At 45.2% G+C, this 27,074-nt stretch overlaps 2 protein-coding genes across 3 annotated transcripts in view; one reads left to right on the plus strand and one right to left on the minus strand.

Moving 5' to 3' along the window:
• The window catches only part of VMP1 (vacuole membrane protein 1), a 175,636-nt gene extending 154,552 nt beyond the window's left edge, over positions 1-21,084 (minus strand). Inside the window, exon 1 of the mRNA XM_058164136.1 lies at positions 20,936-21,084. The gene's annotated coding sequence lies outside the window, so the exon portion shown is untranslated. The remainder of the gene's footprint in view (positions 1-20,935) is intronic.
• Positions 21,085-21,171: 87 nt separating this feature from the next.
• Positions 21,172-27,074, plus strand: PTRH2 (peptidyl-tRNA hydrolase 2). 2 transcript variants are annotated; one of them, XM_058164138.1, is made up of 2 exons: positions 21,172-21,283; positions 25,311-27,074. In XM_058164138.1, exon 2 carries the CDS (start codon positions 25,318-25,320, stop codon positions 25,834-25,836), a length of 519 nt encoding a protein of 172 aa, XP_058020121.1. In that variant the 5' UTR covers positions 21,172-21,283; positions 25,311-25,317; the 3' UTR covers positions 25,837-27,074. The 2 variants fall into 2 exon arrangements, with proteins under 2 accessions (XP_058020121.1, XP_058020122.1); XM_058164139.1 differs by lacking the exon at positions 21,172-21,283 and adding an exon at positions 21,603-21,621.

Here is a 27,074-nt window from a genome sequence, read left to right on the forward strand (position 1 = left end):
TACGGGAACGGGAATTTCAAATAAATGTTGTGCAATACGTCCTGACACTCTGTTTATTCCAGTGATGGATAACCGTTTTGTTCTCATATGGCGAAACTGCACCCCCCCCGTGGCCCATTTTTGGTCCCAGGAGGCGGCAGGGAGGCCTGCTAGGCCCAAAACAGGCCATGGGGAGTGGGGGGGGCCATGCACGCAAGACCCACCCCCCTTGTGCATGTGCACAAGACTCCCCCAGCATGCGCATGCATCTCCCGCATGCGCCCCGTCCCCTGCTCATGTGCAGCAGAGACTCGAAAATCAGCTGGCCAGCGGGAGGCGTACGTGCATGCGAGGTGGAGCTGAGCTGGGTGACGGCTCGTGTGCCCGCAGAGAGGGCTCTGTGTGCCACCTGTGGCATGCGTACCAGGTTTGCCATCACAAGTTTATACATTGGTCGTATATTGACAGGGGTGTCAGACTCAAGGCCCGTGAGCCGGATGGAGCCTGTGGAATGTTTAAATCTGGCCCGCAGGGCCGGGCTGGAAATAGCAAACAACCAGCCTGTGGTAGCCAAAACAGGGTGTGGGGGGGGGGCGCACACAGCCATCCCCCTTCCCTTTTGGCTGGCAGAGTGCCGCAGAAGGCCGTCCAGGCCAAAAACGGGACATGGGGGTGGGGGAGGAACTGCGTGAGGCCCCACCACGCCTCTTTTGGCCAGCAGTGATGCAGGAGGCCGTTCAGACCGAAAATGGGGCCTTTACAAAACAGTTGATAAAGACATTTATAAACAGCAATTTAATTTTAGCAGGTGCTGAAGCGTTAGAATTGGGGCTGGACTAGATGACACCCCCCCAATGCAGACGGTGAATTCAATCATGAAATTAAGAGGGTATTTCCTCCTTGGGAGGAAAACTATGGCAAACTTCGGCAAGATATGAAAAAGCAGAGGCATCACTTTGCCGACAAAGTGCCGTAGGCAATCGTGGTCGTAAGTCAAGGACTAGCTGTAATGCATCTATTAAGATCCTGGAAGTGGATCTCAATAGATCCCTGTAGCAGTGCCTGCCCTTTGGAACAAGGTTCCTTCTGAGATTTGGAGAGCCTCCCCAACTCTGCTGTTGTTTAGACCAGGGGTCTCCAACCTTGGTCCCTTTAAGACTTGTGGACTTCAACTCCCAGAGTCCCTCAGCCAGCTTTGCTGGCTGAGGGACTCTGGGAGTTGAAGTCCACAAGTCTTAAAGGGACCAAGATTGGAGATCCCTGGTTTAGAGGACCTGGTTAATTTATTTTATTTATTAAACAAACCTATTTGGCTGCCCAACTCACATATGCAACTTTGGGCAGCTCACCGTACTAAAAATCCACACTATAAAAACAATAAACCTCACACGTATTCCCCATGGCAGCAACAAGACAACCAAATCAGTCACTTGATCAGTTGTATCTCCAGTCCTGCTGACAAAAAACCACATTTTCTGGGTCTTTTGGAAAAGCAGTAAAATGGGGCGGGGGAGGGGGGGCAATCAAACCGCCAGGGGAAAGTTATTTCATAGAGAAGGGGCCACCACTGAGAAGACTGCTTTCGTGGTCCCTTCCTATGGAACATCCTGTGGATCAGAAGTACATCCCTAATTGAGGGGGGCCTGCAACATACCCTTTGAGGCAACTGTCAGGAGATGGTTTATTTATTTATTTATTTTATTTTATTTTATTTTATTTTTCATATTTTTATACCGCCCTATCTCCCTAGGGACTCAGGGCGGTTCACAACCAGATAAAAATATACATATAAATACAAATAAAACATCCATTAAAAAACTTATTATAATTGGCCGAATAATTAAAATGATAATAAAAATAATAAAATCCCCATTAAAACCAATTCGAATTTAAAATCTAGTCCAGTCCTGCGCAAATAAATAGATGTGTCTTAAGCTCGCGGCGAAAGGTTCGGAGGTCGGGAAGTTGGCGAAGTCCTGGGGGAAACTCGTTCCAGAGGGTGGGGGCCCCCACAGAGAAGGCCCTTCCCCTGGGTGTCGCCAGCCGGCACTGTCTGGCCGACGGCACCCTGAGGAGTCCCTCTCTGTGAGAGCGCACGGGTTGGTGAGAGGTATTCGGTAGCAGCAGACGGTCCCGTAAGTATCCGGGCCCTATGGTGAGTTCTAGGTCTGCCTTAGGCATGAAATCCAATGGGTGACCTTCAGCCAATCACCCTCCCTCGGGCCAACCAACCTCATAGGGTTGTCATAGTACAGTACAGTACACTATAGTATAGAATTTTTTTAAAAAATTGTTTTTATTCAACGTTTACATCTTTAAATCTTTAAATGTAATGTGTATGTAACAAACAAAATCTATATTTATATAATCGGCCGAAAGATAGTGGATATTACTAAAAATGGCAGTATTGGAAAGCTGTAAAAATGTAATTATGATTTAGAATAGATTTTTTTTATTGGCCAAGTGTGATTGGACACACAAGGAATTTGTCTCGGTGCAGATGCTCTCAGTGTACATAAAAGAAAAGATACGTTCGGAATAGAATAGAATAGAATAGAATAGAATAGAAATTAGGAATAGAATAGAATAGAATAGAATTTTTTATTGGCCAAGTGTGATTGGACACACAAAGAATTTGTCTTGGTGCATACGCTCTCAGTGTACATAAAAGAAAAGATACCTTCGTCAAGAATCATTGTGGGAAAAATAGGAGAAAGTTGTATTCGGTATGTTTGCTGCCTTGAGTCATCTATACAAATAATTAGGGCAGGATATAGATAAATAATACGGAGCAGAGAGTCGGTCTCTGACAGAAAGCCACTTGAAGCGACTAGAAGCATTTGACTAGAAGCATTTGAAATATAAGGGGCGTGCATAAGAGCACAAAAGTGCCTACCGTTCCTGTCCTATTGTTCCCTTTATTATATCAAATTAATATAGCTAATGCATATTCTTTACTTATATATATATATATATTTTCTTCATGTTATGTTTTTTTTACTTATGACAATGTTTATGTATACTGTTATGACAAAATTAAATAAAAAAAAATAGAATAGAATAGAATTCTTTATTGGCCAAGTGTGATTGGACACACAAGGAATTTGTCTTTGGTGCATATGCTCTCAGAGTACGTAAAAAGACAAGATACGTTCGTCAAGAATCATAAGGTCCAACACTTAATGATAGTCATAGGGTACAAATGTGGATTTACAGGCAGCTGTTACATATAAACTGGGTTGACAAAATCACAGATGAGGTGGTGATAAGCCGCCTGGGAAAGCCAAGGGACATCATGAAAACCATAAAAAAAAGCGAAAGTTAGAATATTTTGGACATTTGATACTAAACCTGGAAAAATATGGCATCCTTCACTTAACCCTCCAGGGAAAGATTGAAAGCAAACGAGGTCCAGGCAGAAGAAGAACATCATGGCTTCAAAATCTAAGGGACTGGTTTGGACACAACTCAGCAGCACTTTTTCGTGCTGCTGTTGATAAAAATAGGATCGCCAACATGATCGTCAACGTCCGATGACGGATATGGCACAAGAAGAAGATAGATAAATAAATGAAGCACTTCTTTCAAATCGTTGTCAAAATATGGGCCATCTTAGAAGCTACACTTAAGAATGAAACATCGAACGCCCGTTGTGTTTTTTAAGAAGAGATTGGACAATCACTTTGTTGGAAATGATATAGGGCAGGGGTCTCCAACCTTAGCAACTTTAAGACTTGTGGACTTCAACTCCCAGTTGAACTCTGGGAGTTGAAGTCTACAAGTCTTAAAGTTGCTAAGGTTGGAGACCCCTGGTATAGGGTCTCCTGCTTGAGCAGGGGGTTGGACTAGAAGACCTCTATGGTCCCTTCCAACTTTGCTTTATTCTGTTATTCTTTCCCCCCTTTAAAGACAAGGGGGGAGGGGGGGAAGGCCGAAGACCCATCAAAAACTCCTAGCAACCAAACTACATTTCCATTTAAAAAAACAACAACCAACCCCCCAGGGTTTCCTTTTATTATTATGTCTTGAAGCAAGAGCAGCTTTTCTGATGGTGGGAAAATGGGAGATGGGAATTTATTCAGCCCGCACTGCACAAGAGTTGCGGTGAAGTTTTACAAGGTGAAGACAAAGACTGAAATGGTGTGGAAAGATTAAAAATAATCTTTGTTAAAAAAAAAAAAAAAGATGGCATATTTTTAATGCCGCAAATGCCCAGAAAGAGATTTTCAATTAAATCCAAAATTAGAAGAATAATTAGGACGACTTGGATGGGCATCTCCGAGAGGGATAAGAATTGCGTAAGAGAAAAATATTTTGCTAGCAAGGGAATATGGTATAAATCCTTCATCATGCTCCTATTTTTATCTAATTGCTCCACCAATAGAACAAGAAATATAGATAGATATAGGATATCCTGTTCTATAAATTTTATATATAATACATATATATATATATAAAATGTCAATTGGGAAGCCAGATTCACTTAACAACCATGTGACTAACTTAACAACTGCAGCGATTCACTTAACAAATGTGGCCAGAAATGTCATAAAATGGGGTCTCGCTTAACCATGGAAATGTTGGGCTCAATTGCGGTCGTAAAGCAAGGAGTACCGGTATCTTGCTGTAAGCCACACAAAGTGGCCTTCGATGGGTGGCATATGAATTTGATAGTAATAATTATTTTAAAAACAACTTAGGCACATCTGTCAAACATCAGACCTAATTTTAAAGAATGAGGAACAACCACCAGCGGCAATTAAAAAGGTAACTTAGAAACATCAAAAGGCTGAGGACACGTCCCCTTGAAACGGGAAGGCGATTTGGGAAACTCCCTCCTCCGGGTTGCCTCCCAGCTCACCTGATAAGGCAGAGCCACTTGGGTCCTTGCCAAAACACAAGGTGGCTTACACCCAAATAGTCCCATACAATGCAGCTGAAGAGCCTATATAGGTAGCCTTCGACACACAACCATTCGTTTAGCGACCGTTCAAAATTACAAGGGCACTGAAAAAAGTGACTTATGGCAGGTTCTCGCACTTACGACCATCGCTGCATTTTTCCAGGGTTCGCGTGATCAAAATTTGGGCACTTGGCAACCAACATGTATTTATGACGGTTGTGGCGACCTTTAGGTCGTGCGATCCACCATTTGCAACAACTTCACGGCCAGCTTCCCACAGGCAAAATCATTGGGGGAGGTTGGATTCGCTTAGCGACCGTGTGATTCGCTTAACAGCTGCAGCGATTCACTTAATGAAAGGTCAAAAAAAAAACAACTGCTCCCATAAAGCACCATTGGTTCGCTTGCTACTTTACAACTGCTGCAAAAAAGGTCATTAAATCGTCTTAACGACTCTGATGGGAAGGCTCCATGACAGTCGTAAGTCAAGGATTACCTGCAATTGCTGTAGTACGCTACCCCAGAACTGCCTCGTGTGAGATCGGCAGCCAGATAAACGTGATAAAAGAAAGAAATGCAGAGAGCCAAAAAAAAAAAAAATGCAGGTTGCTTTAAAGTCATATACTCAAACCCAAGTGCCGGTTCTGCGGCTGAGGCAAAGAAGACGGAGCTATCTGGCTTTGTGCCATGCGCAATGCAAACCCTGATCACGGCCCAAAGCTCTGAAAGAGGGAAGTTGTGTGTCCTTAGGTGACTCTGGGAGCAGCAGGTGGTCCTGGCTTCCCAAGAGCAACTGTCCCAGACTCAAGAACCATCTCTCTCTCTCCCTCTCTCTCAGTATCTATCAGTCTCTCTCTCTCTATCTGTATCTCTCTATTTGTATCTTTCTCTCTATCTCAGTATCTCTCTCTCTCTCTCTCATCTCTCAGTATCTGTTTCTCTGTCTCTGTCTCTCTCAGTATCTATCAGCCTCTCTCTCTCTCTCTCTATCTATCTCAGTATCTATCAGTTTCTCTCTCTCTCTGTATCTATCTATCTATCTATCTATCTATCTATCTATCTATCTATCTATCTATCTATCAATCTTCTATCTACCTACCTACCTACCTACCTACCCTCTCTATCATCTTAACTATCAGATATCTACCTATCTGCCAGCTGTCCGTCTGCCTGCTACCAACCAGATCTACCTATCTACCGGATCTACCCACCTACCAGATCTACCTACTACCTACCTGATCTACCTACCTAGACCACCCAGCCGTGGTGCCATTGTAGTTAGAATCTAGTACTGCAGTGTACTTCTGCTGACTGCCAGCAGTTCGAATCTCACCGGCTCAAGGTTCACTAAGCCTTCCACCCTTCCGAAGTTGATAAAATGAGGACCCAGATTGTCGGGGGCCACAGGCTGCCTCTGTAAACCACTTAAAGAGGGACATAAATCCCTGTGAAGTGGTATGTAAGTCTAAGTGCTATTGTTGCCTACCTCTCAGATGTATCTCTCTACCAGACCTACCTGATCTGCCTACTTACCAGATTTAACAACATCCCAGATCTACCTGATCTATCTACCTACCAGATCAACCTACCTCCTGGATCTACCTATATATCAACTATCTGTGTTTCCCAGAAAATAAGACCGGGTCTCATATTAGTTTTTGCTCCAAAAGACGCATTAGGGCTTATTTTCTGGTGAGGTCTTATTTTGGCGGAAATAAGGTACTAAATGCATCCATCTGGCTGACAATCCTAACTGGGGCTTATTTTATGGGGTAGGGCTTATATTACGAGCATCCTGAAAAATCACGCTAGGACTTATTTTCTGGTTGGGTCTTATTTTCGGGAAAACAGGATACCTACCTACCAGATCGATCTAACCAGCTAGTTCAAGGGTGATGCGTGTGAGAGTTCTCATATTCTCCAGGGCTTCAGTGGAGCCTACAAAGGATGCTTTCAACACCGAGCAAATGAAGTTAAATATAGGAAAGGCTACCCACACTCCACCGTGGGTTGCATAAGCTCTTTCACTTTGCTTCTGCCCTTTCCCCGTCCATGGCTGTCTCTGCCAACGTTACAAGAAGCTGCCCTCTTTGATCTGGAGGTGGCACTGGTTGTGCAATGGGATCGATTTTTTTGGCATGGACCAATAGCCATTGGTGGGCGGTATTGTTCTGACCTAAAACCAAAGTTTGCAGTTGAATGGGTGAAGCTGGCTTCGGATATAGGTGTCAACCCCAGCCCAATGATACTCGAAGCTGTCATTCAGGCAGGACCAGATGACTCACATATGAGTCCAACACCAATTGTGGATTCGTCCGGGCCACGTCATCACTGGGGCTGCCGCTGAACAGCCAACAGAGCCAAACCACGGAGGAGTTGCTGAGTCGTGGCTTGTATAAGGAACTAAGCCAGTGTTGTGGTCCGCCAGCAGCCTGTGGAGCTGGCAAAAGAGTCAGATAGCGATGAGGCTGAGGAAGAATGTGGGCCAGTCCTGGAGGCTGGGAAGGCCCAGATGAGGGCTCTGCATCGGAGCTGAGGTGGGGCCAGGGCCATTGGGGAATGAGGTGGGGACTCCAGAGCCTGACAGTAGTGAGGCAGAGGAACAGGAGGAGCCTGTTCCTAATGCACACATGAGAAGAGCTATCAGAAGGCAAGAGCAGCTCAAGCAGAGAGGACAACTCGGGAGTAGGGACAAGAGATGACTGGCCCCTCCCATAAGGCTTAAAACAGACCAGCAACGGCGTTTGGCCTTTGCCGGAAAACAATATTGGTAGCTGCGTCTTCTGCTTCGTTTACGTCTTGCATTTATTTTTGTGACTTCTCAACGTTTGCCAAGAAAGGCCTTTGGCAGTTTGTCTAATTGGACCAAGGTTGGTGATAGGACTGAGGCATTTGTCTTGGGAAGAATTTGCTTTAATTTAGTTGAATTACGCTGGGAATGAATTAATTCTCAGCTGTTCAAATAAAGTTTGTTTGGTTTTTCACAGAATGAGTTTCCTACTACCTATTTGGGCCTGGGTCACAACAACCAGCCAGCATGAATTAGGGGCGGCATATTGGCTGTGCTATAGGATGAAAGTGTGTTGGGGGCGTTGCTGGGGGGGAGGGTGTAGTCACGGCTGGCGCACGAGAGATATTAAAAGGTAGAGGGGAGCACTGCGCGATAGCGCTATTTTTCTTCACTGTGATTGATGGTTGGAATGTGCCGGAGCGCCGGATAAAGATTGCTACACCCAGAATCCTGGTTTTGTCTTTTTTCCAAGCGCCTGTCCGGAACCTGACAACAGGTACTGGTAGTCTTCAACGTATGACCACAACGGAAGCCAAAATGTCTGTTGCTGAGCAAGTCCCGTTGTGGTCCCATTTTGCAACCTTTCTTGCCGCCGTTGGATCACCGAAGTTGTCAAGCTAGCAAAACGGTGGTTAAGGGAGCCCGGTTTGCCCGTCGACTTTGCTCGCGTGGACCTTTCCGGAATATCCAGTTCCGGAAAAGTCCAGTTTGCGTGTGGATCTGAATTTTGATCACGTAACCACCTGTCAGCCTCCGCTTATTACTTTAAGTGTTTATTTACTTAGTAGAGTGTTTAACTGTTTTATCATTTCGTTAAATGTTTTATTGCTACTTGTTATGTGTGATTAATGGGGTGATGGCTCCTTTAAGTGCTCTGGCTGCCATACGAAAGGATTGGGGAAGAAGGATTCAAACAAAAAGACGGGCGCAGCTTTAACGAGCTCTGGATGCCAGGCATACCAACCGGAAGACAGACAGAGGAATAACATTGGAAGTAAAGTACCACGTGGCCAAAGAGGAGAAGGACAACGGAGTAAAACTGTTTGACTTTTGAAGGGAGGAGGGCTGAATAATGGGAAATGTATCTGTAAGCCATATCTATTTCCAGTTTTAGCTTTGCTTCTATTGCTATCTGACATGCTCAGTAAAAGTTACTGATCTCTATAATCAAATGGAGTCAGGGTTATTCTTTCTTGAGTATTGATCGAAGGCAATTTGACACCACCCTTGTGTGAAAAACGGCCGTACGTCCCTTTCGTCAGCGCTGTTGCCGGACGGTCATTAAAACGAATGATTATTAAGTCGAGGCCTGCTTGTATTTATGTCCATCCTGTTCATCAGCCGCTTCTCCGAAAAGAAATGCCAAGAGAGAATGTCCAATTTGCAGCTTGCAGAAAATCCTGCTTTAAGCCTGAGAGGCTATTTTTCTCCCTCTGTTCCCAAGAGGAGCTATACTTAGCTCGCTGGGTCCAGTTCCTCACAAGACAGAGATCACAGCTTGACTTTGACCAACTCTTACATTCCTTGTCCACCAATCCGTAAAACAACAGGAGAATTAATGGGATACCTCAGATCGGGAAAGGTGAAAAACACAAAACAAAACATACCTTCGGGGTGACTGATTTAATAGAGACGACGTCTGCTTAATTTCTTACTTTCTGGGTGCAGGGAGTCCTCGACTTATGATCACCATTGTGCCCAACATTTCTGTTGCTGAGATATGTGTTAAGTGCCCCCATTTTACGACCTTTCTTGCCGCCGTTGTTAAAGGAATCGCTGCAGTTGTTAGTAACACCGTCGTTAAGTGAATCTGGCTTCTCCACTGACTTTGTCGTAAGGTTGCAAAAGGGGATCACGTGACCCCGGGACACTGCGACCATCATAAATGTGAGTCAGGTGCCGAGCACCCAAATTTTGATCACATGATCATGTTGATTCTTCAACAGTTGTGTGAAAAACGGTCGTAAGTCCCTTTTTTTCAGGACCGTTGTAACTTTGAACGGTCTCTAAGTGAACTGTTGTAAGTCAAGGACTACCTGTACTTTCTAGCTGTTAACATATGACCTGTGATAAAGGGGACAGGGTCCTTCCTCAGAATTAAGCAGTAAATGAATCCTACCTTTGTAATCTTAATGTAATCATTGTAATATAGGGTAGTGCTTGACTTACCAAGGATTCACAGCTGCTTGAAGTTACACCCTATCTGAAAAAGCAGATTTACGACCAGGCTTTGAAGTTTTCACATTCTCCCACTACCAGGCCCTCGGAAATATGGCATTTACAGCTGTCCCACAAGGTTGAGACTGCATTTCACAAAAATCAGAATTTATCACCAGTTTTCAGCGAAACCTCGCCATAGCGAACAATGGGTTCATTTATAAAACTACCAAATTCGCATGTACCCACACTCCGGGTACACTGCCGGGATAGCTCAGGCAGTAGAGAAGCCTGTTATTAGAACACAATAGCCTGCAATTACTGCAGGTTCAAGCCCCACCAGGCCCAAGGTTGACTCAGCCTTCCACCCTTTATAAGGTAGGTAAAATGAGGACCCAGATTGTTGGGGGGGGCAATAAGTTGACTTTGTAAAAAAATATACAAATAGAATGAGACTATTGCCTTATACATTGTAAGCCGCCCTGAGTCTTCGGAGAAGGGCGGGGTATAAATGTAAACAAAAAAAAAAATGTACAACCACCACAATAAATAAATAAATCATAGAATCCAGTCAGGCATGTGAGTGACCTGTTTTATGACTGTGAAGGGCAGGTTCCATTATGGTCATAACTCAAGGACTATCTGTACCTACTTTTGGTTTAGGATTAAAAGAAAAAACACATGTAAATAAACCTCAAAAAGGAGGCTAATGTAAAATCCTCAGAAATTGATTAGTCAGGGAATATTTCATTTCCTTGTGGAGGAACGAGTGCCTTATGAACTCACTTTGAAGTATGTTTAAATTATTCTTTATCACAATGCCCTTGAGAGAAAGGAGACAAGCCCTACCATTCTCAGCTACCAATGGCTGTTGGATGTTTTAGCATTTCCATTTTAATCTGTTTTGCTAGGAATAATGGTAGCTGTGACCTCATCTATCTAGATCAGGGGTCTCCAACCTTGGCAACTTTAAGATGTGTGGACTTTGCTGGCTGAGGTATTCTGGGAGTTGAAGCCCACAAGTCTTAAAGCTGCCAAGGTTGGAGACCTCTGATCTAGAATAGAATAGAATAGAATTTTATTGGTCAAGTGTGATTGGACACACAAGGAATTTGTCTTGGTGCATATGCTCTCAGTGTACATAAAAGAAAAGATACGTTCATCAAGGTACAACATTTACAACACTTATCTAGATGCATGTGGCAGAAGAATTTTAGTTGAACAGTGCAAACTTTTTGCCCGTTTACCACAGGTTTGCCCTGCGGGTGCGCACCTTCCGCGCATGTGCCCGGCCTTCTGCGCATGCGCTTTGCTTGGACACGCACCTTCCATGCATGCGCCCGGCTTAGAAAATATGGCTAAATAGGATAGCATAGCACCAGGGTGGGTGGGCAGGCCCACCCGCGATTGCTGCTACAAGTTCGCCCGAACCGCCTGAATCCAATGCATGTTTTTTCCAAAATAAATCCTGCTTTCTTGGATTTCCTTTTGAAGGGCTTTCTTAACGCATAGGCCTGATGGGCACTTGCCCGTGGGCCCCATGAGCATAGGGGCCCCATATTAATCTGTGTATGTTAACCCTTCAATGCACCTTGTATCATATCAATACAGCAGCACATTTACTACATTTTACAGCATTTTTAAATTAATACTAACTAATTAATACTAAGATGCATTAATAAGAGGGACGCAGTGGATTAGTGGGTAAGACACTGAGCTTGTGGATCGAAAGGTCAGCAGTTCAGCGGTTCGAGTCCCTAGTGCCGTGTAACGGGGTGAACTCCCGTTACTTGTCCCAGCTTCTGCCAACCTAGCAGTTCGAAAGCACCTAAAAAATGCAAGTAGAAAAATAGGGACCCCCTTTGGTGGGAAGGCTACAGCGTTACGTGAGCCTTTGGCGTTGAGTCATGCTGGCCACATGACCACGGAGACATCTTCGGACAGCGCCGGTTCTTTGGCTTTGAAACGGAAATGTGTACCGCCCCCTAGAGTCAGGAACAACTAGCACGTATGTGCGAGGGGAACCTTTACCGTTAATATGCATTAATAGAAATTAACACTGATTTTTTCCCCATAGATTATGAGACCAGCCCGCATGTTTTTAATGTTTCAACGTTGATTTTGTTGGAAGTGCCAATAAAATAAATATATGTTTAATTTTATCGACCATTCACATTTTAATCCCTGTGCATAGTTGTCGTAGAGGCCCCAGTACACTGCTTTGCCCAGGACCCATAATGCTGTTAAGACGGCCCTGCTTTCGGATAACCATTTTTATACTTCACTAAAAAATAAATAAATCAGACCCAAATCACTTAATGATTAGTTCAGATAGTCTTCAACTTACAAAAGTTTGTTTAGTGACTGCTCAAAGTTATATCAGCACTAAAAAATGTGACTTATGAACGTATTTTCAGAGTTACAACCATTGCTCACACTTATGACATCCCCGTGGTCATGTGATTTACATTTGTAAGCTTGGAAACTAGTTCATATTTATGACGGTTACAGTGTCCTGGGGTCATGTGATCCCCTTTTGCGACCTTCTGACAAGCCAAGTCAATGGGGAAGCCACTCACTGAACAACTGTGTTATAATAATTGCTACCAACCTGCCTTCCATTGAGGACCTGTATACTGCACGAATCAAGAAGAGGGCCGTGAAAATATTTGCAGATCCCTCACATCCTGGACATAAACTGTTTCAACTCTTACCCTCAAAACGACGCTATAGAGCACTGCACACCAGAACAACTAGACACAAGAACAGTTTCTTCCCGAAGGCCATCACTCTGCTAAACAAATAATTCCCTCAACACTGTCAAACTATTTACTGAATCTGCACTACTATTAATCTTCTCATAGTTCCCATCACCAATCTCTTTCCACTTATGACTGTATGACTATAACTTGTTGCTGGCAATCCTTATGATTTATATTGCTATATTTATTTATTTATTTTATTTATTGTTTATATTTATATACCGCCCTATCTCCCAAAGGACTCAGGGCGGTTTACAGGCATTTAAAAGCAATAAATACAATTCTAAAAACAATTAAAAAACTTATTCAAAAGCCTAATAATTAAAAATATAAAAAATTAAAACCCAAGTTAAAACCCACAAACTAAAAACTAACTCAGTCCTGCGCAATTAAATAGGTATGTTTTAAGCTCGCGGCGGAAGGTCCGAAGGTCCGGAAGCTGACGAAGTCCTGGGGGCAGTTCATTCCAGAGGGTGGGAGCCCCCACAGAGAAGGCCCTTCCCCTGGGCGTCGCCAGACGACATTGCCTCGCTGACGGCACCCTGAGGAGTCCCTCTCTGTGAGAGCGCACGGGTCGGTGAGAGGTATTCGGTAGCAGTAGGCGGTCCCGTAGATAACCCGGCCCTATGCCATGGAGCGCTTTAAAGGTGGTCACCAAAACCTTGAAGCGCACCCAGAAGGCCACAGGTAGCCAGTGCAGTCTGCGCAGGTTAGGTGTTATACGGGAGCCACGAGGGGCTCCCTCTATCACCCGCGCAGCCGCATTCTGGACTAACTGCAGCCTCCGGATGCCCTTCAAGGGGAGCCCCATGTAGAGAGCATTGCAGTAATCCAGGCGAGACGTCACGAGTGCGTGGGTGACTGTGCACAGGGCATCCCGGTCCAGAAAGGGGCGCAGCTGGCGCACCAGGCGAACCTGGTAAAACGCTCTCCTGGAGACGGCCGTCAAATGATCTTCCAAAGACAGCCGTTCGTCCAGGAGGACGCCTAAGTTGCGCACCCCCTCCATCGGGGCCAATGACTCGCCACCGATGGTCAGCCGCGGATTTAGCTGACTGTACCGGGATGCCGGCATCCACAGCCACTCTGTCTTGGAGGGATTGAGCTTGAGCCTGTTTCTCCCCATCCAGACCCGTACAGCCTCCAGACACCGGGACAGCACTTCGATAGCTTCGTTGGGGTGGTCCGGCGTGGAAAGGTACAGCTGGGTGTCATCCGCATACAGCTGGTACCTCACGCCGAAACCACTGATGATCTCACCCAGCGGCTTCATGTAGATGTTAAACAGAAGGGCGAGGATCGACCCCTGCGGCACCCCACAAGTGAGGCGCCTCGGGGTCGACCTCTGCCCCCCTGTCAACACCGACTGCGACCGGTCGGAGAGATAGGAGGAGAACCACCGATAAACGGTGCCTCCCACTCCCAATCCCTCCAGCCGGCGCAGCAGGATACCATGGTCGATGGTATCGAAAGCCGCTGAGAGGTCTAATAGGACCAGGGCAGAGGAACAACCCCTATCCCTGGCCCTCCAGAGATCATCCACCAACGCGACCAAAGCCGTCTCTGTGCTGTAACCGGGCCGGAAACCGGACTGGAACGGGTCTAGATAGACGGTTTCATCCAGGTGCAGGGGAAACTGATATGCCACCATACTCTCTACAACCTTCGCCGCGAAGCGAAGGTTGGAGACCGGACGATAATTACCTAAAACAGCCGGGTCCAGGGAAGGCTTCTTAAGGAGGGGTCTCACCACCGCCTCTTTCAAGGCGGCCGGAAAGACGCCCTCCACCAAAGAAGCGATCGTAATCGCCTGGAGCCAGCCTCGTGTCACCTCCTGAGTGGCCAGCACCAGCCAGGAGGGGCACGGGTCCAGTAAACACGTGGTGGCATTCAGTCTACCCAACAACCTGTCCATATTGATCATCAATTGTGTTGTAAATGTTGTACCTTGATGAACGTATCTTTTCTTTTATGTACACTGAGAGCGTATGCACCAAGACAAATTCCTTGTGTGTCCAATCACACTTGGCCAATAAAAATTCTATTCTATTCTATTCTATTCTATTCTATTCTATTCTATTCTATTCTATTCTATTCTATTCTATTCGGTGATTCAGTGAACAGCTGTGTCAAGAAAGAAAGCAAAATGGGGCAGAACTCACCAAACAACTACCTCACTTAGCAAGAGATTGTGGTCATAAGTCAAGGACTACCTGAAGTTACATTTGAAATATTTCTTCCCATTAACCAATATGGTTAACAGAAATCAAATGAGGACACAAATATAGCTTACATCCATTCATCTGATTGTTTACACTGTGTGTAAAATCAACAAAGATTTGGCCCAAACTATTTTCATAATAGCAGGATTAATTCTCTCTCTTTTAAATAGCAAGCCCTACTATAAGAGCATTTAGCACTTATGAGCAATTCTGTATACTGCACGAATCAAAAAGAGGGCTGTGAAAATATGTAACATGCTGGACATAAACTGTTTCAATTCCTACCCTCAAAACGACGCTACAGAGCACTGCACACCAGAACAACTAGACACAAGAACAGTTTTTTCCCCGAAAGCCATCACTCTGCTAAACAAATAATTCCCTCAACACTGTCAAACTATTTACTAAATCTGCACTACTATTAATCTTCTCATCGTTCCCATTACCCATCTCCTTCCACTTATGACCCTATGACTGTAACTTTGTTGCTTGTATCCTTATGATTTATACTGATATTGTTTCCTGATTGCTTAATTGTAGCCTATGACTATAATAATAATTACAACAGAGTTGGAAGGGACCTTGGAGGTCTTCTAGTCCAACCCCCTGCTTAGGCAGGAAACCCTATACCATCTCAGACAGATGGTTATCCAACATTTTCTTAAAAATTTCCAGTGTTGGAGCATTCATTAAGTGTTGTATCATTAAGTGTTGTATCATTAAGTGTTAAATTTGTACCCTATGACTATCATTAAGGGTTGTAAGTGTTGTAAGTGTTGTACCTTGATGAAGGTATCTTTTCTTTTATGTACAAATTCCTTGTGTGTCCAATCACACTTGGCCAATAAAAAATTCTATTCTATTCTGTTCTATTCTATTCTATTCTATTCTATTCTATTCTGAGCTGAAAACTATATTTCTATAATATCAGGGAGTGGGGGGGACACAACAGTCCTTAAGGACAGGCCAGCATAACTGGGGAACGATGACAAATATTGAATTTTGGGGAAAGTTGACCTAATTATTGTTCTGATTTCTAGAATTTCAGATGCTATTTCTCAAACTAGTCCTCCCCAGATTAGTGCACGTGCCTCTTATCCATCTGAGCTAATTTTGGCTACTTTAATGTCTTAGGTTGCAGGTGAAAAGAAGAATCAGTCTAGATTAGAATCACTAAGTAGCGGCAAATAAAATAAGCCCAACTCCCTCTTGACTGCCATTAACTCTATCCAAGTGTTAAAAATTCCAGCGCATAGCCTTTTAGTAATAAATCAGTTAATTTGAACCCTTCACTTATGAGCCTGGTCTTTTGCTCCTGACATTAGCTAATTTTCAAGCACATTATCACCATTATCCGAACCACTGCTGTTACTTTTAAGAGTATTATTAACATCATCTTGTACATTTCGCTACTTTAAATGCTAAATTTTTTTCCCTAACAGCAAAAACAAGTGCCAGATGAAAAAATTGTGTCAATGCTGCATTGGCCAAATGCTTGGATATCTGGCTGAAACTAATTCAGTGGCCTGGTTTTTTAGGACAAGGTTTAACAAATAACTACCAGTGGATTAATATGTAACACTAAGCTATAAATGAAGATAGACAAATTACAAATTGAGTTCATGTTATTTCTGGTTCTGGACACGGAGCACCGATCTTTTATCGGTAGACCTTGACTTACAACAGTTAGTTTAGGGAGTGTTCAAAGTTACAACAGCACGGGGAAAAAATGATTTATGACCGTTTTTCACACTTAGTACCGTTGCCGCATCTGCTTGGTCATGTGCTTAAAATTCAGACGCTTGGCAACTGGCATGTACTCATGACGGTTGCAGTGTCCTGGGGTCATGTGATCCCCTCTTGCAACATTCGGACAAGCAAAGTCAATAGGGAAGCCAGATTCACTTAACGTGTTACTGACTTAACTACTTAACAGCTGTGGCAAGAAAGGTCATAAAATGTTCTACCTGAAGATAGAACAAGAAGCAATGGGTGGAAACTAATCAAGGAGAGAAGCAACCTAGAACTAAGGAGAAATTTCCTGACAGTGAGAACAATTAATCAGTGGAACAACTTGCCTGCAGAAGTTGTGAATGCTCCAACACTGGAAATTTTTAAGAAAATGTTGGATAGCCATCTGTCTGAGATGGTGTAGGGTTTCCTGCTTGGGCAGTGGGTTGGACTAGAAGACCTCCAAGGTCCCTTCCAATTCTGATATTATTATAATTATTATAAAATGGGGCAAAAGTCACTTAAAGTCATCTTGCTTAGCAACTGAAAAATTGGGCTCAATTGTGGTCGTAGTCAAGGACTACCTACAGTCTTACTGATTATGTGATGTTGCTGGAGTGGGTAGCATCATTTGTTTTAGTTCTTAACTGGAGGAGGAAGGGGGGGGACACTGTTATCTCCAGAATGAGAAAAACAAGACACCACTGAATTCTGGTGGTACAATTCAGAGCAGGGGTTTCCAACCTTGGCAACTTTTAGACTTGTGGACTTCAACTCCCAGAATTGAGGCAAAGCTGGCTGAGGAACTCTAAGAGTTGAAGTCCACAAGTCTTAAAGTTGCCAAGGTTGGAGACCCCTGATTCAGAGAAGAATGAAATGATTACCAAAGGCTGAGATGTAGAGAGGTAGTACTGCTTTGTAAAGCTTTAGTAAGATCCCACCTGGAATACTCTATCCAGTTTTGGTCACCACATTAATAAAAACAGATGTTGAGACTTTGGAAAAAGTGCAAAGAAGAACAAATAAAGGTGATTAATAGCCTAGAGAAAACAACATATGAAGGACGGTTGCAGGATTTGGATTTGGCTAGGCTAGAGAAAAGAAGGACTAGGGGTGACATGATAACAATGTTCCAGTATTTGAGGGGCTGCCACAAAGAAGAAGAGGGGGTCAATTTATTTTCCAAACCACCAGAAAGATAAGATAAGATACAATGGATGGGAACGAATCAAGGAGAGGAGCAACCTGGAATTAAGGAGAAACTTCCTAACAGTGAGGACAAATTAACCAAGGGAACAGCTTGCCACCAGAAGTTGTGAGTACTCCAACACTGAGGTCTTTAAGAAGAGACTGGACAACCAAATGGGATCGGATCTCCTACCTCCAAGGTCCCTTCCAGCTTATTCTGACACTCTTTTCCTAAGCTAACTTGGGTCTTAATCCATAAAAACTACCTTGTTCCTTAGCATAATGTATGAATCAGCAAGCAGGTTTATCTAGGTCCAGTACAAGGGCTGAGCTAAATCTTAGTTTACCTACCGCATTAACCAAGCAGCAATCAAAATTGCGATTCTCCAAGTAGAAATTTTTTAAAAAAGGAAAGACCTCAATAAATAACAAATGAGCTCAGAAAGAAGTTAACGGATGAACTTTGTTTCACCTGAAAACACATTCGTACAGAAAACTTTTTGACAACCTGGAACCAGACTTTGAACGCCAGAGAGCAATTCGGTTTCTAAAACTCCATAAACATCGAGCAGTTGCGAATACGCTTCAAACTATAAAGCAGAACCACCAGTAAGGATTTAGTGTAATTTATCTCGGGGTCCAAAAATAGGAACACAATCTCAAGCTTTCCACTTGCGTTTCTTAGTTCTTTCGACCCATTTGCCAAAGTTCCACAAGCGAGTTTTACAATTATGATCCCTCAGAATTCTAAAACGGTTAATTAAATATATTAAATATACCGAGAGTATTAAAAATACCCACCACGCAGTTTCAAATCTTGCCCATCACAAATGACGAGGCAACTTGCGAAATCCCAGTTTTGACCCTCACCCATCAAACGTACTTTGGATACAAACCGATCTTTGCAATCTCGCCCATTTTAGGAACTTATCTTTCTTGGAAAGCAAAGTTGCAAAATATCGATTTGGCTCAATTGCTGCTAAACATAGACACTAGAGGGAGTAAAGGGAAGGAAATTATTCGGTGTGGAGATCCTGAAGGGAAGAAACACTGAATCTGCACTAACCCTTCAGTTGTTAGGGAAACGTAGAACACAGCTTCCTCTGAAGCCTGTTTAAATTCAATTCCTAGGGACTGCCGACACTAAACTAGGGAAATGAAATTAAAACGTGACATTTTTTTTTAATTGGGGAAAACCAGGAGCTTTTCATTGAGATCGACGCGTAGGGGTGGAGAATTAAATACAAGGTCACAATTGCTCACATCTTGGTACTACAAGAACTTGGGTCATTAGAAGCATCCGTTTTGAGCTAGCAGGATTCACAAGAGAGATAAACGCATGCTAAGATTTCCAAAAAAGGCAACCACACCATTTAAAGATTCAAACTCACTGCTTCCTATCCTCCCTCCATATGTCTATGGAGATTCTCAGTCATCCAGCTCACTGTTGTCCCAAAGGTGCTTTCCCCCCCCCCCCCACCAAAAGGCAACTGTGGACTTTCTTGGTTTTTCTTTTGAAGAGGTTTCGCTTCTCATCCAAGAAGCTTCTTCAGTTCTGACTGAATGGTGGAGGCTGGAAGGATTTCTTTCCTATAATTATCCCTACCAATGTGGGAGGTGGCTGTTTGGCCCTGACCACAGGGAAGCTTGACAGACCTTCCTCCCAACTGGATCTGCTTCTTTCGTGTATGATTTAGAATAACAAGAGTTGGAAAAGTGATCGTCATATATCGTACCTCATATTCAGGTGATTTGACTCGCAGTGAGAAAGTAAAATAACAGAATAACAAGAGTTGGAAGGGACCTTGGAGGTCTTCCAGTCCAACCCGCTGCCCAGGCAGGAAACTCTACACCACTTCAGACAAATGGTTATCCAACATTTTCTTAAAAATTTCCAGTGTTGGAGCAGTCACAACTTCTGCAGGCAAGTTGTTCCACTCATTAATTGTTCTGACTGTCAGGAAATTTCTCCTTAGTTCTAGGTTGCTTCTCTCCCTTGATTAGTTTCCACCCATTGCTTCCTGTCCTGCCTTCAGGTGCTTTGGAGAACAGTTTGACTCCCTCTTCTTTGGGGCAGATATTGGAACACAGCTATCATGTCTCCCCTACTCCTTCTTTTCATTAAACTAGACATACCCTGTTCCAGCAACCGTTCTTCATATGTTTTAGCCTCCAGTCCCCTCATCATCTTTGTTGCTCTTCTCTGCACTCTTTCTAGAGACTCCACATCTTTTTTACATCGGGGCGACCAAAACTGGATGCAGGATTCCAAGTGTCTTAAGCCTTACACCAACCGAGTTTACCTACTTCTGCCTTAATCCGGCTTCATGTCTCATGGGGACACAAAGAATGTGTCATGTCTCATGGGGACACAAAGAAAACCCCCTCCCCCATTTCCCTGCTGTCCCACTTGCCCTGTCTACATTTGGGCTCCAGTACAAACTTCAAGGGCTTTTCCCTCCCCCCCCTTTTGGAAGTACACGTTGATTTTTTTGCCTCTCCAGAAATAGAAACCCACCAGGGTTGCCACAAAACAAGGAACGGTTTCGCCTTCCGAAGTTGAGGTTACCTCTATCACTGGGTTGTTTGTTTTAAAAAAGAAAGAGGAGGAGGAGATGAAGAAGAAGGAGGAGGAGGAGGAGGCTGGGCTGCCATTCGTCTGCAATGGGGTCTCCCGCTTGAGAGGGAGGGGGTTGGACTAATCCAGGGGTCTCCAACCTTGGCCACTTTAAGCCTGGAGGACTTCAACTCCCAGAATTCCCCAAGGTTGGAGACCCCTGGACTAGATGACCGCCAAAGTCCCTTCCAGCTGTATTATGAATTGGAATCCTGCAAGTCGGGAGGCACCCATTGTGGCGGGGGGGCGAAGCAAGGAGGGGGGTCTGGGCAGAGAGACAGCCGGTAGCATCGGAGGCGGTGGGGGGGGGAGACAGCTTGGCCGGCTGCTGGGAGAGCCACGTGGAGGGGCTTCGGCTCCTCTCAGGCAGGCAGGCAGGGAGGGAGGGAGGGGAGAGGAGGACCCCCGCTCCAAAGCCCACCGCCCCAGGGATGTGGAGCCTGCGGGGGGAAGGAGAAGAAGGGCCCTCCGGAGGAAAGCGGGGACCGCTCGTTCTGCTCGTCGGGGCTCGTCCGCGCCTTTCTGACCCTCCTAGGGACCCGTAGCCGGGCCCGGTCTCCCTTGCAGGCCCCGGCCGTTACTTACGTCAGCTCAGGGACGGACATACGCGCGGGGGTTCCTCAGCTGCGTGCGACCTCTTCGCCGCCGCTCCTGAGGCTGCTGCTGCTGCTGCTGTTGCTCCGGCTGCTACCGCGGCCGCCGAAAGCGGCTCCTCCTCCGGCTCGGCCTCCTGGACCAGGGCCAACCCGGAAGTGAGGGAAAGGCTCGGCGGCTTAGGCCCCGCCCCGTCCAGCAAGAGGTGATGCCCACATCACTTCCGGCCTCGTGAGCCGGAAGCCAGCCGCGCTTCCGGTGTTCGGCCAGCTGGGGAGCTGAGGAGGATTTTCAATCGAGCCGAGGGCGGGAAAAAAAAAAACCAAAAGAAAAAAAAAAGTAAGAGGTCTTTAAAACCCCAAGACTCCCCACCCGTGATTTTCCCCCTTCATCCTAATCAAGCTCGCCGGCCCACTGGAGAAGTGGGGGGGAATGGTGGTGTCGGGGGTGGGGGTTGGGGTCTGGCCACGAGCCGCGCGGCGCTCTGAGGGAAAGGCGATTGGTCGAGCTGTTGCTCGCTCGCGCGCCCCGCCCCGCCCCATCGCGGGGGGTTGTGTGTCGGCGTTCCGAATCGGCACGCGCCGCGCCGCCATTGGCCGAGCTGTTTGTGACGTCAGGGGGAGCGTGACGTCGGCGTGGGCGGAGAGGCGACGAGGAGGCGGAGGAGGAGGAGGAAGGTGGGCTGGAAAAAAAAAAAGTGGCGGCGGCAGAGGGGCTTTGCATTTAATGATAATAATAGAGCTGGAAGGGACCTTGGAGGTCTTCTAGTCCAGCCCTCTGCTCAAGCACGAGAGCCTGTACCAGTGTTTCTCAACCTTGGCCGTTTGAAAGTTTTCATTATATCCAATTAATATAGTTATTACATACTTATATATGTGTTTATATATTGTATAGTTATTTCATGCTTTGCTTATATGTACTGTGCGACAAAATAAATAAAATAAAATAAAGAGGTGGACTTCAACTCCCAGAATTCTGGGAGTTGAAGTCCACCCACCTTCAAACGCCAAGGTTTATAATGCCCTCTATATCATTTCAATCAAATAAATAATGCCCTCTATATCATTTCAATCAAAGGCCTTTCTAATCTCTTAAAAGCTTCCAGTGAGGGAGTTCACGCAGGGGAAACTAGAATGGGATTCAATGGGGAGCAGCAATGGGGGTGGCGGGGGTGGCGGCGAGGCCTAGGCCCCACTTCCCTTTCAGCCACCAAGGCTCAGTTTGGTGACTTGGAACCATCCTAACCATGATGCCTGCTAGGGCAGGGAAAATGGTCTGGTCTGTGTTTAGGTATAAGAACGGAGCAAAAAGCAAAACACAGGTGATCCTCAACTTACGACTACAATGGAGCCCAAGTTTTATGTTACTAAGGGAGACATTTGTTAAGTGGGGTGTTTTTTTTCTTGCCCCCGTTTTACAACTTTTCTCGCCGTGTTTGTTAAGCAAATCACTGTATACAAGATATATACAGAAATATACGTGGTTGGCAAATACCTTAACAAGCAATCAAACTTCTTAACTCTACACAGAGAACTCTGCAATGAATTCTGGGAGTTGAAGTCCACCCACCTTTTTATTTTATTTTATTTATTTAGGAGAAAGAATACACCCTCTCCTGGCTGAAATTTATAAACGCCTCTTAAAGGGGTAAAAGACTTATGTAGACAGGGCTGTGCCAACTTCCCGACCTCCGAACCTTCCGCCGCGAGCTTAAGACACATCTATTTATTTGCGCAGGGCTAGCCTAGGGTTTTTAGTTTTAAATTTTAGTGATATTTTAATTTCGGCCTAATTAATAAGTTTTTTAATTGTTGTTTTTATTTGTATTATTCTTATGTTTTTATTTGGCTGTACACCGCTCTGAGTCCTTCGGGAGATAGGGCGGTATAAAAATTCGAATAAATAAATAAATAATAAATAAATAAATAGACCCCTTCAGAGTCTTAAATCGGGTATACCAATGCTGATTCATTCTCATTGCATCAGCCTTACATTTCATCAGCTTTACAGTTGCATTAGCCTTACATTGGCTGGTCAGCTTTAAATCAACATTACCCTGACAGGTTCCTAAGCAAGGTGTTTTTTTAACTGAATTGTGCCCAGTTTTTTGTCATTTTTTGCCATGATTGTTAAGCAAATCATTGTAGTTAAGTGAATTATGCAGTCATTAAGCAGCTCTAGCTTCCTCCATTAATTTTGCTTATCAGAATCTGGCTGGGAAGGTCAGAAATGGCCATCACATGACCCTGGGGCACTGCATCCATTATAAATACATGCTAGTTGCCAAATATTCAAACTTCGATCGCATAACCATGGGAATGCTGTGCGAGGACCAGTTGTGAGTCTCTTTTCCAGTGCTATTGTAAACTTCAAGTGGTCACTAAACAAACAGTTGTAAGTGGAGGACTATATGTACAATTGCAATCTGTCGTTGAGAATTAATTACTGATAGGGAATGTTTTCAGTTCAATGAAAAAAATCAAAGACCCCTCAGAATTAAGTCCTCTTCAACTCTTTACTAGCATTAATGAAATGTAATGTTTTAACCAAAGACATTCAAGGAATTTAGAATATTTGTAAATATTTTGTCTTTTGTGGACATCAATGCTGAATTCCAATATGTCATCATCTGCATTTTCAAGATAGTTCAGCCAAACAAGTATATCAACATTGCATGTTCTATTGGTATTCTTAAAAGTTAAATAAATGACCAGGTAGTCCTCAACTTACGACCACAATTGAGCCCAAAATTTCTGTTGCTAAGCGAGACAGGTAAGTCAATTTTGCCCCATTTTACCACCTTTCTTGCCACCGTTGTTAAGTGAATCACTGCAGTTGCTATGTCAGAAATGGTGTAGGGTCTCCTGCTTGAGCCGGGGGGAGGGGTTGGACTAGATGACCTGTAAGGTCCCTTCCAACTCTGTTAATCTGTTAAAAGTTAGTAATGTGGTTATTGAGCGAATCAGGCTTCCCCATTGACTTTGCTTTTCTGAAGATCGTAAAAAGTGACCTCAGGACACTACAACTGTCATAAATGTGAGTCACTTGCCCAACGTCTGAATTTCGATCACCTGCAACGGTCGTAAATGTGAAAAACGCTCGTAAGTCACATTTTTCAAGTGCTGTTGTAATTTCAAACGTTCATGAAGTGTACGGTTGTAAGTCGAGCACTACTGGTGTCTCCAAGCACAAAATAGGCCTGTGATCATGAAGGCCAGAACTTAAGCCTGTGATGGCAAAACTTATGGCACGTGTGCTGGAAGTGGCACACAGAGCCATCCCTCCAGGCACATGAGAATCCACCTCTTCTGGGTCCCAGTGCACTGGGCAACTGGTCTTCACGTGTGCAGGAGCGCCGGAAAACAAGAGCAGTCACCCCGTGCACATCTGCGTGCTGAGAAGATGATTTTCCGGTTTCCCGTGCATGCATGCACACTGGCCACCTGGTCTTTCAGTTTCTGGTGTGCATAGACCAGCTGGCTGGTTCCCAGGCTGGAAACCTGTTGTGTCTCGTCTGATCTCACCGCAGCCGGGGCCTTCTTATCTGCTTCCGAACATGGAGGAATGTCCTAGTATGCCTCCCGGCCCCAGCCCTGGCTCCATGCCCAGACAGGCTGAAGAGGAGGAAATACCTCCAACCCCCAGCTCTGGCTCCATGCCCAGACAGGCCGAAGAGGAAGAAATACCTCCAGCCCCCAGCTCTGGCTCCATGCCCAGGCAAACGGAGCAACTAGACCCCCCCCCCTCCTCCACAGCATGTGAGCCTGAGGGAGGTCAATTGCCAACAGCTGCAGACTGGAGTGATCCTCGCGTCAGAAGACTTGATAGGCGGAGGCAACAGAAGGAAGGGAGGGGCAGGCCTGGATAAGTGCTGAGTCATGGAGCCACACCCCATGGCCTATATAAAGGACCTGCTTTCTGGCATTCTCTGAGTCAGGCAAAGTCTAAACATATCTTGCTGAAGTCACTTTCTGGTCTCCTGCCTGCCCTGAGGACTTTGCTAGGACTTTGGCAGAGCTGCAGAGGCACGCCTGATTCGGATTTCCCGGACCCGGCCGTCAGCGGAGGAGTGGGACACGACAAAACCGGAAGATCATCTTCCCAGCATGCGCATGATGCACCAGGCGACTGCTCTTCCTGTTTCTGGCGTGCACATGTGCACTGGCCAGCTGGTTTTCACACGCACATGTGTGCCAGAAACTAGAAGACAAGGTGGGCAGCGTGCATCTTCTCTGCACAGCTGCTCTTCAGGTTTCCCGCGCACGCACGCGCGCTCCCACTTCGGCACTCGGTGCCTAAAAGGTTTGCCAACACTGACTTCAGCTTTCCTAACATTCCGACCGTTGCTTTTCTCTTTGTTCTCCAGATGCGTGATGGATTACCTGGCTAGGCCTGGGGTTTTTGGCTTAATTGCTGGTGTCACCTGTGGAGTATGCTTGGGCTGGAGCATACGCGCTCGGCTCTTCCGGCCAGCCAAATCCAGATTGACTATGATGGCCAACGAGCTAGGCAACGAAGCCAGTATAATGGGCGAGTCCGGAGAATTCAAGATGGTGATCATAGTCCGGAATGACCTGAAGATGGGCAAGGGCAAAGTAGCCGCCCAGTGCGCCCACGCTGCCGTCTCGGCCTATAAGCAAGTCCACCACCGAAATCCGGAACTTCTGAAGCAGTGGGAATATTGTGGACAGCCCAAGGTGGTCCTTAGGGCGTCTGATGAGGAGACCCTCGTTCAGCTCTTAAACGAGGCCAAAGCGCTCGGCTTGACCGTGAGCTTAATCCAGGATGCTGGCCGCACACAAATAGCTCCAGGCTCCCGGACTGTCTTGGGCATTGGGCCTGGTCCAGCTGAGGTGATAGATAAAGTTTCTGGCCACCTGAAACTCTACTGAATGTGAAGTTCACAACGTAAAGAGGGTGAAACCTGGTGAATGAATCTAAAACACGAACGAGAACTATCCATCTCCCTCCCAAGTCCCTTCCTCAAGCAGTAATTATCAAGTGCAATCCCGGATTATTTTGTTTTGCCCAAACACACACACACACACACACTCTCTGATATCCCACATATCTTCGCCTAGGCTCCACCTCCCTGTAACCGGTTAAACAGCTTTGCGTTTGCGCAAATACAAAAGCCATTTACACTCTTGACTTTCTCTGAATCTCTCGAATCAAGCCTTATGGAAATCCAGAGGAGAAAATCCTGAGTAAGATAGGGACAGCATCCCTACAAAAGTTTCCAAATAAATGAATTACACGGACAGGTTTGCATCCTTTTGATAGTAACTTTTTGTCTTCTAGGCAAACTGGGCTGGGAGGTGGCTCACCAGGCTAATGTAGCCTGTTATTCACACACAGCTGCCTGCAATTACAATTACTGCAGGCTCGAGTCCCACCAGGCCCAAGGTTGACTCAGCCTTCCATCCTTTATAAGGTAGGTAAAATGAGGACCCAGATTGTTGAGGGGGCAATAAGTTGACTTTGTATATAAATATACAAATAGGATGAGACTATTGCCTTACACAATGTAAGCCGCCCTGAGTCTTCGGAGAAGGGCGGGATATAAATTCAAATAAAAAAAAAAAACTTTGAAAGATGGCCTTGAAAAGCTGCCGCACCCAGCAAAGCCGTTGATTTAAATGTAATGGGATCACTCGGCATCTGGGGGAGGCTACAGCTAGTCCTCGACTTAACGGCCACAATCGAGCTAAAAAATTTTTGTTGCTAAGAGAGAGAGTTGAGTGAACTTTGCCCTGTTTTACAACCTTTCTTGCCACAATTGTTATGGGAATCAACTGCAGTTAAGTTAGTAACCCGGTTGTTAAGGGAATCGGGCTTCCCCATTGCTTGTCGGAAGGTCGCCAAAGGGGATCACGTGACCCCGGGACACTGCAACCGTCATAAACATGAGTCAGTTGACACGAGTGAATTTTGATTCCATGACCGTGGGGATGCTGCAAAAGTTTGAAAAATGGTCATGTCACTTTTTCAGTGCCATTGTAACTTTGAACAGTCACTAAGCGAACCGTTGTAACTCGAGAACTACAAGTATTGATTTACCAAACAATCTGGTTACTAGAGTAATCTTATTTTCTGGTGTTTGGGCAATACATTAAATCAGGGGTCTCCA

This window comes from Ahaetulla prasina, chromosome 1, assembly GCF_028640845.1.
Source record: "Ahaetulla prasina isolate Xishuangbanna chromosome 1, ASM2864084v1, whole genome shotgun sequence".
NCBI lineage: Eukaryota > Metazoa > Chordata > Lepidosauria > Squamata > Colubridae > Ahaetulla > Ahaetulla prasina.

Excerpts from the sequence above, each read along its gene's own strand:
- PTRH2 (XM_058164138.1), top strand. The coding sequence starts at position 25,318 with ATGGATTACCTGGCTAGGCCTGGGGTTTTTGGCTTAATTGCTGGTGTC.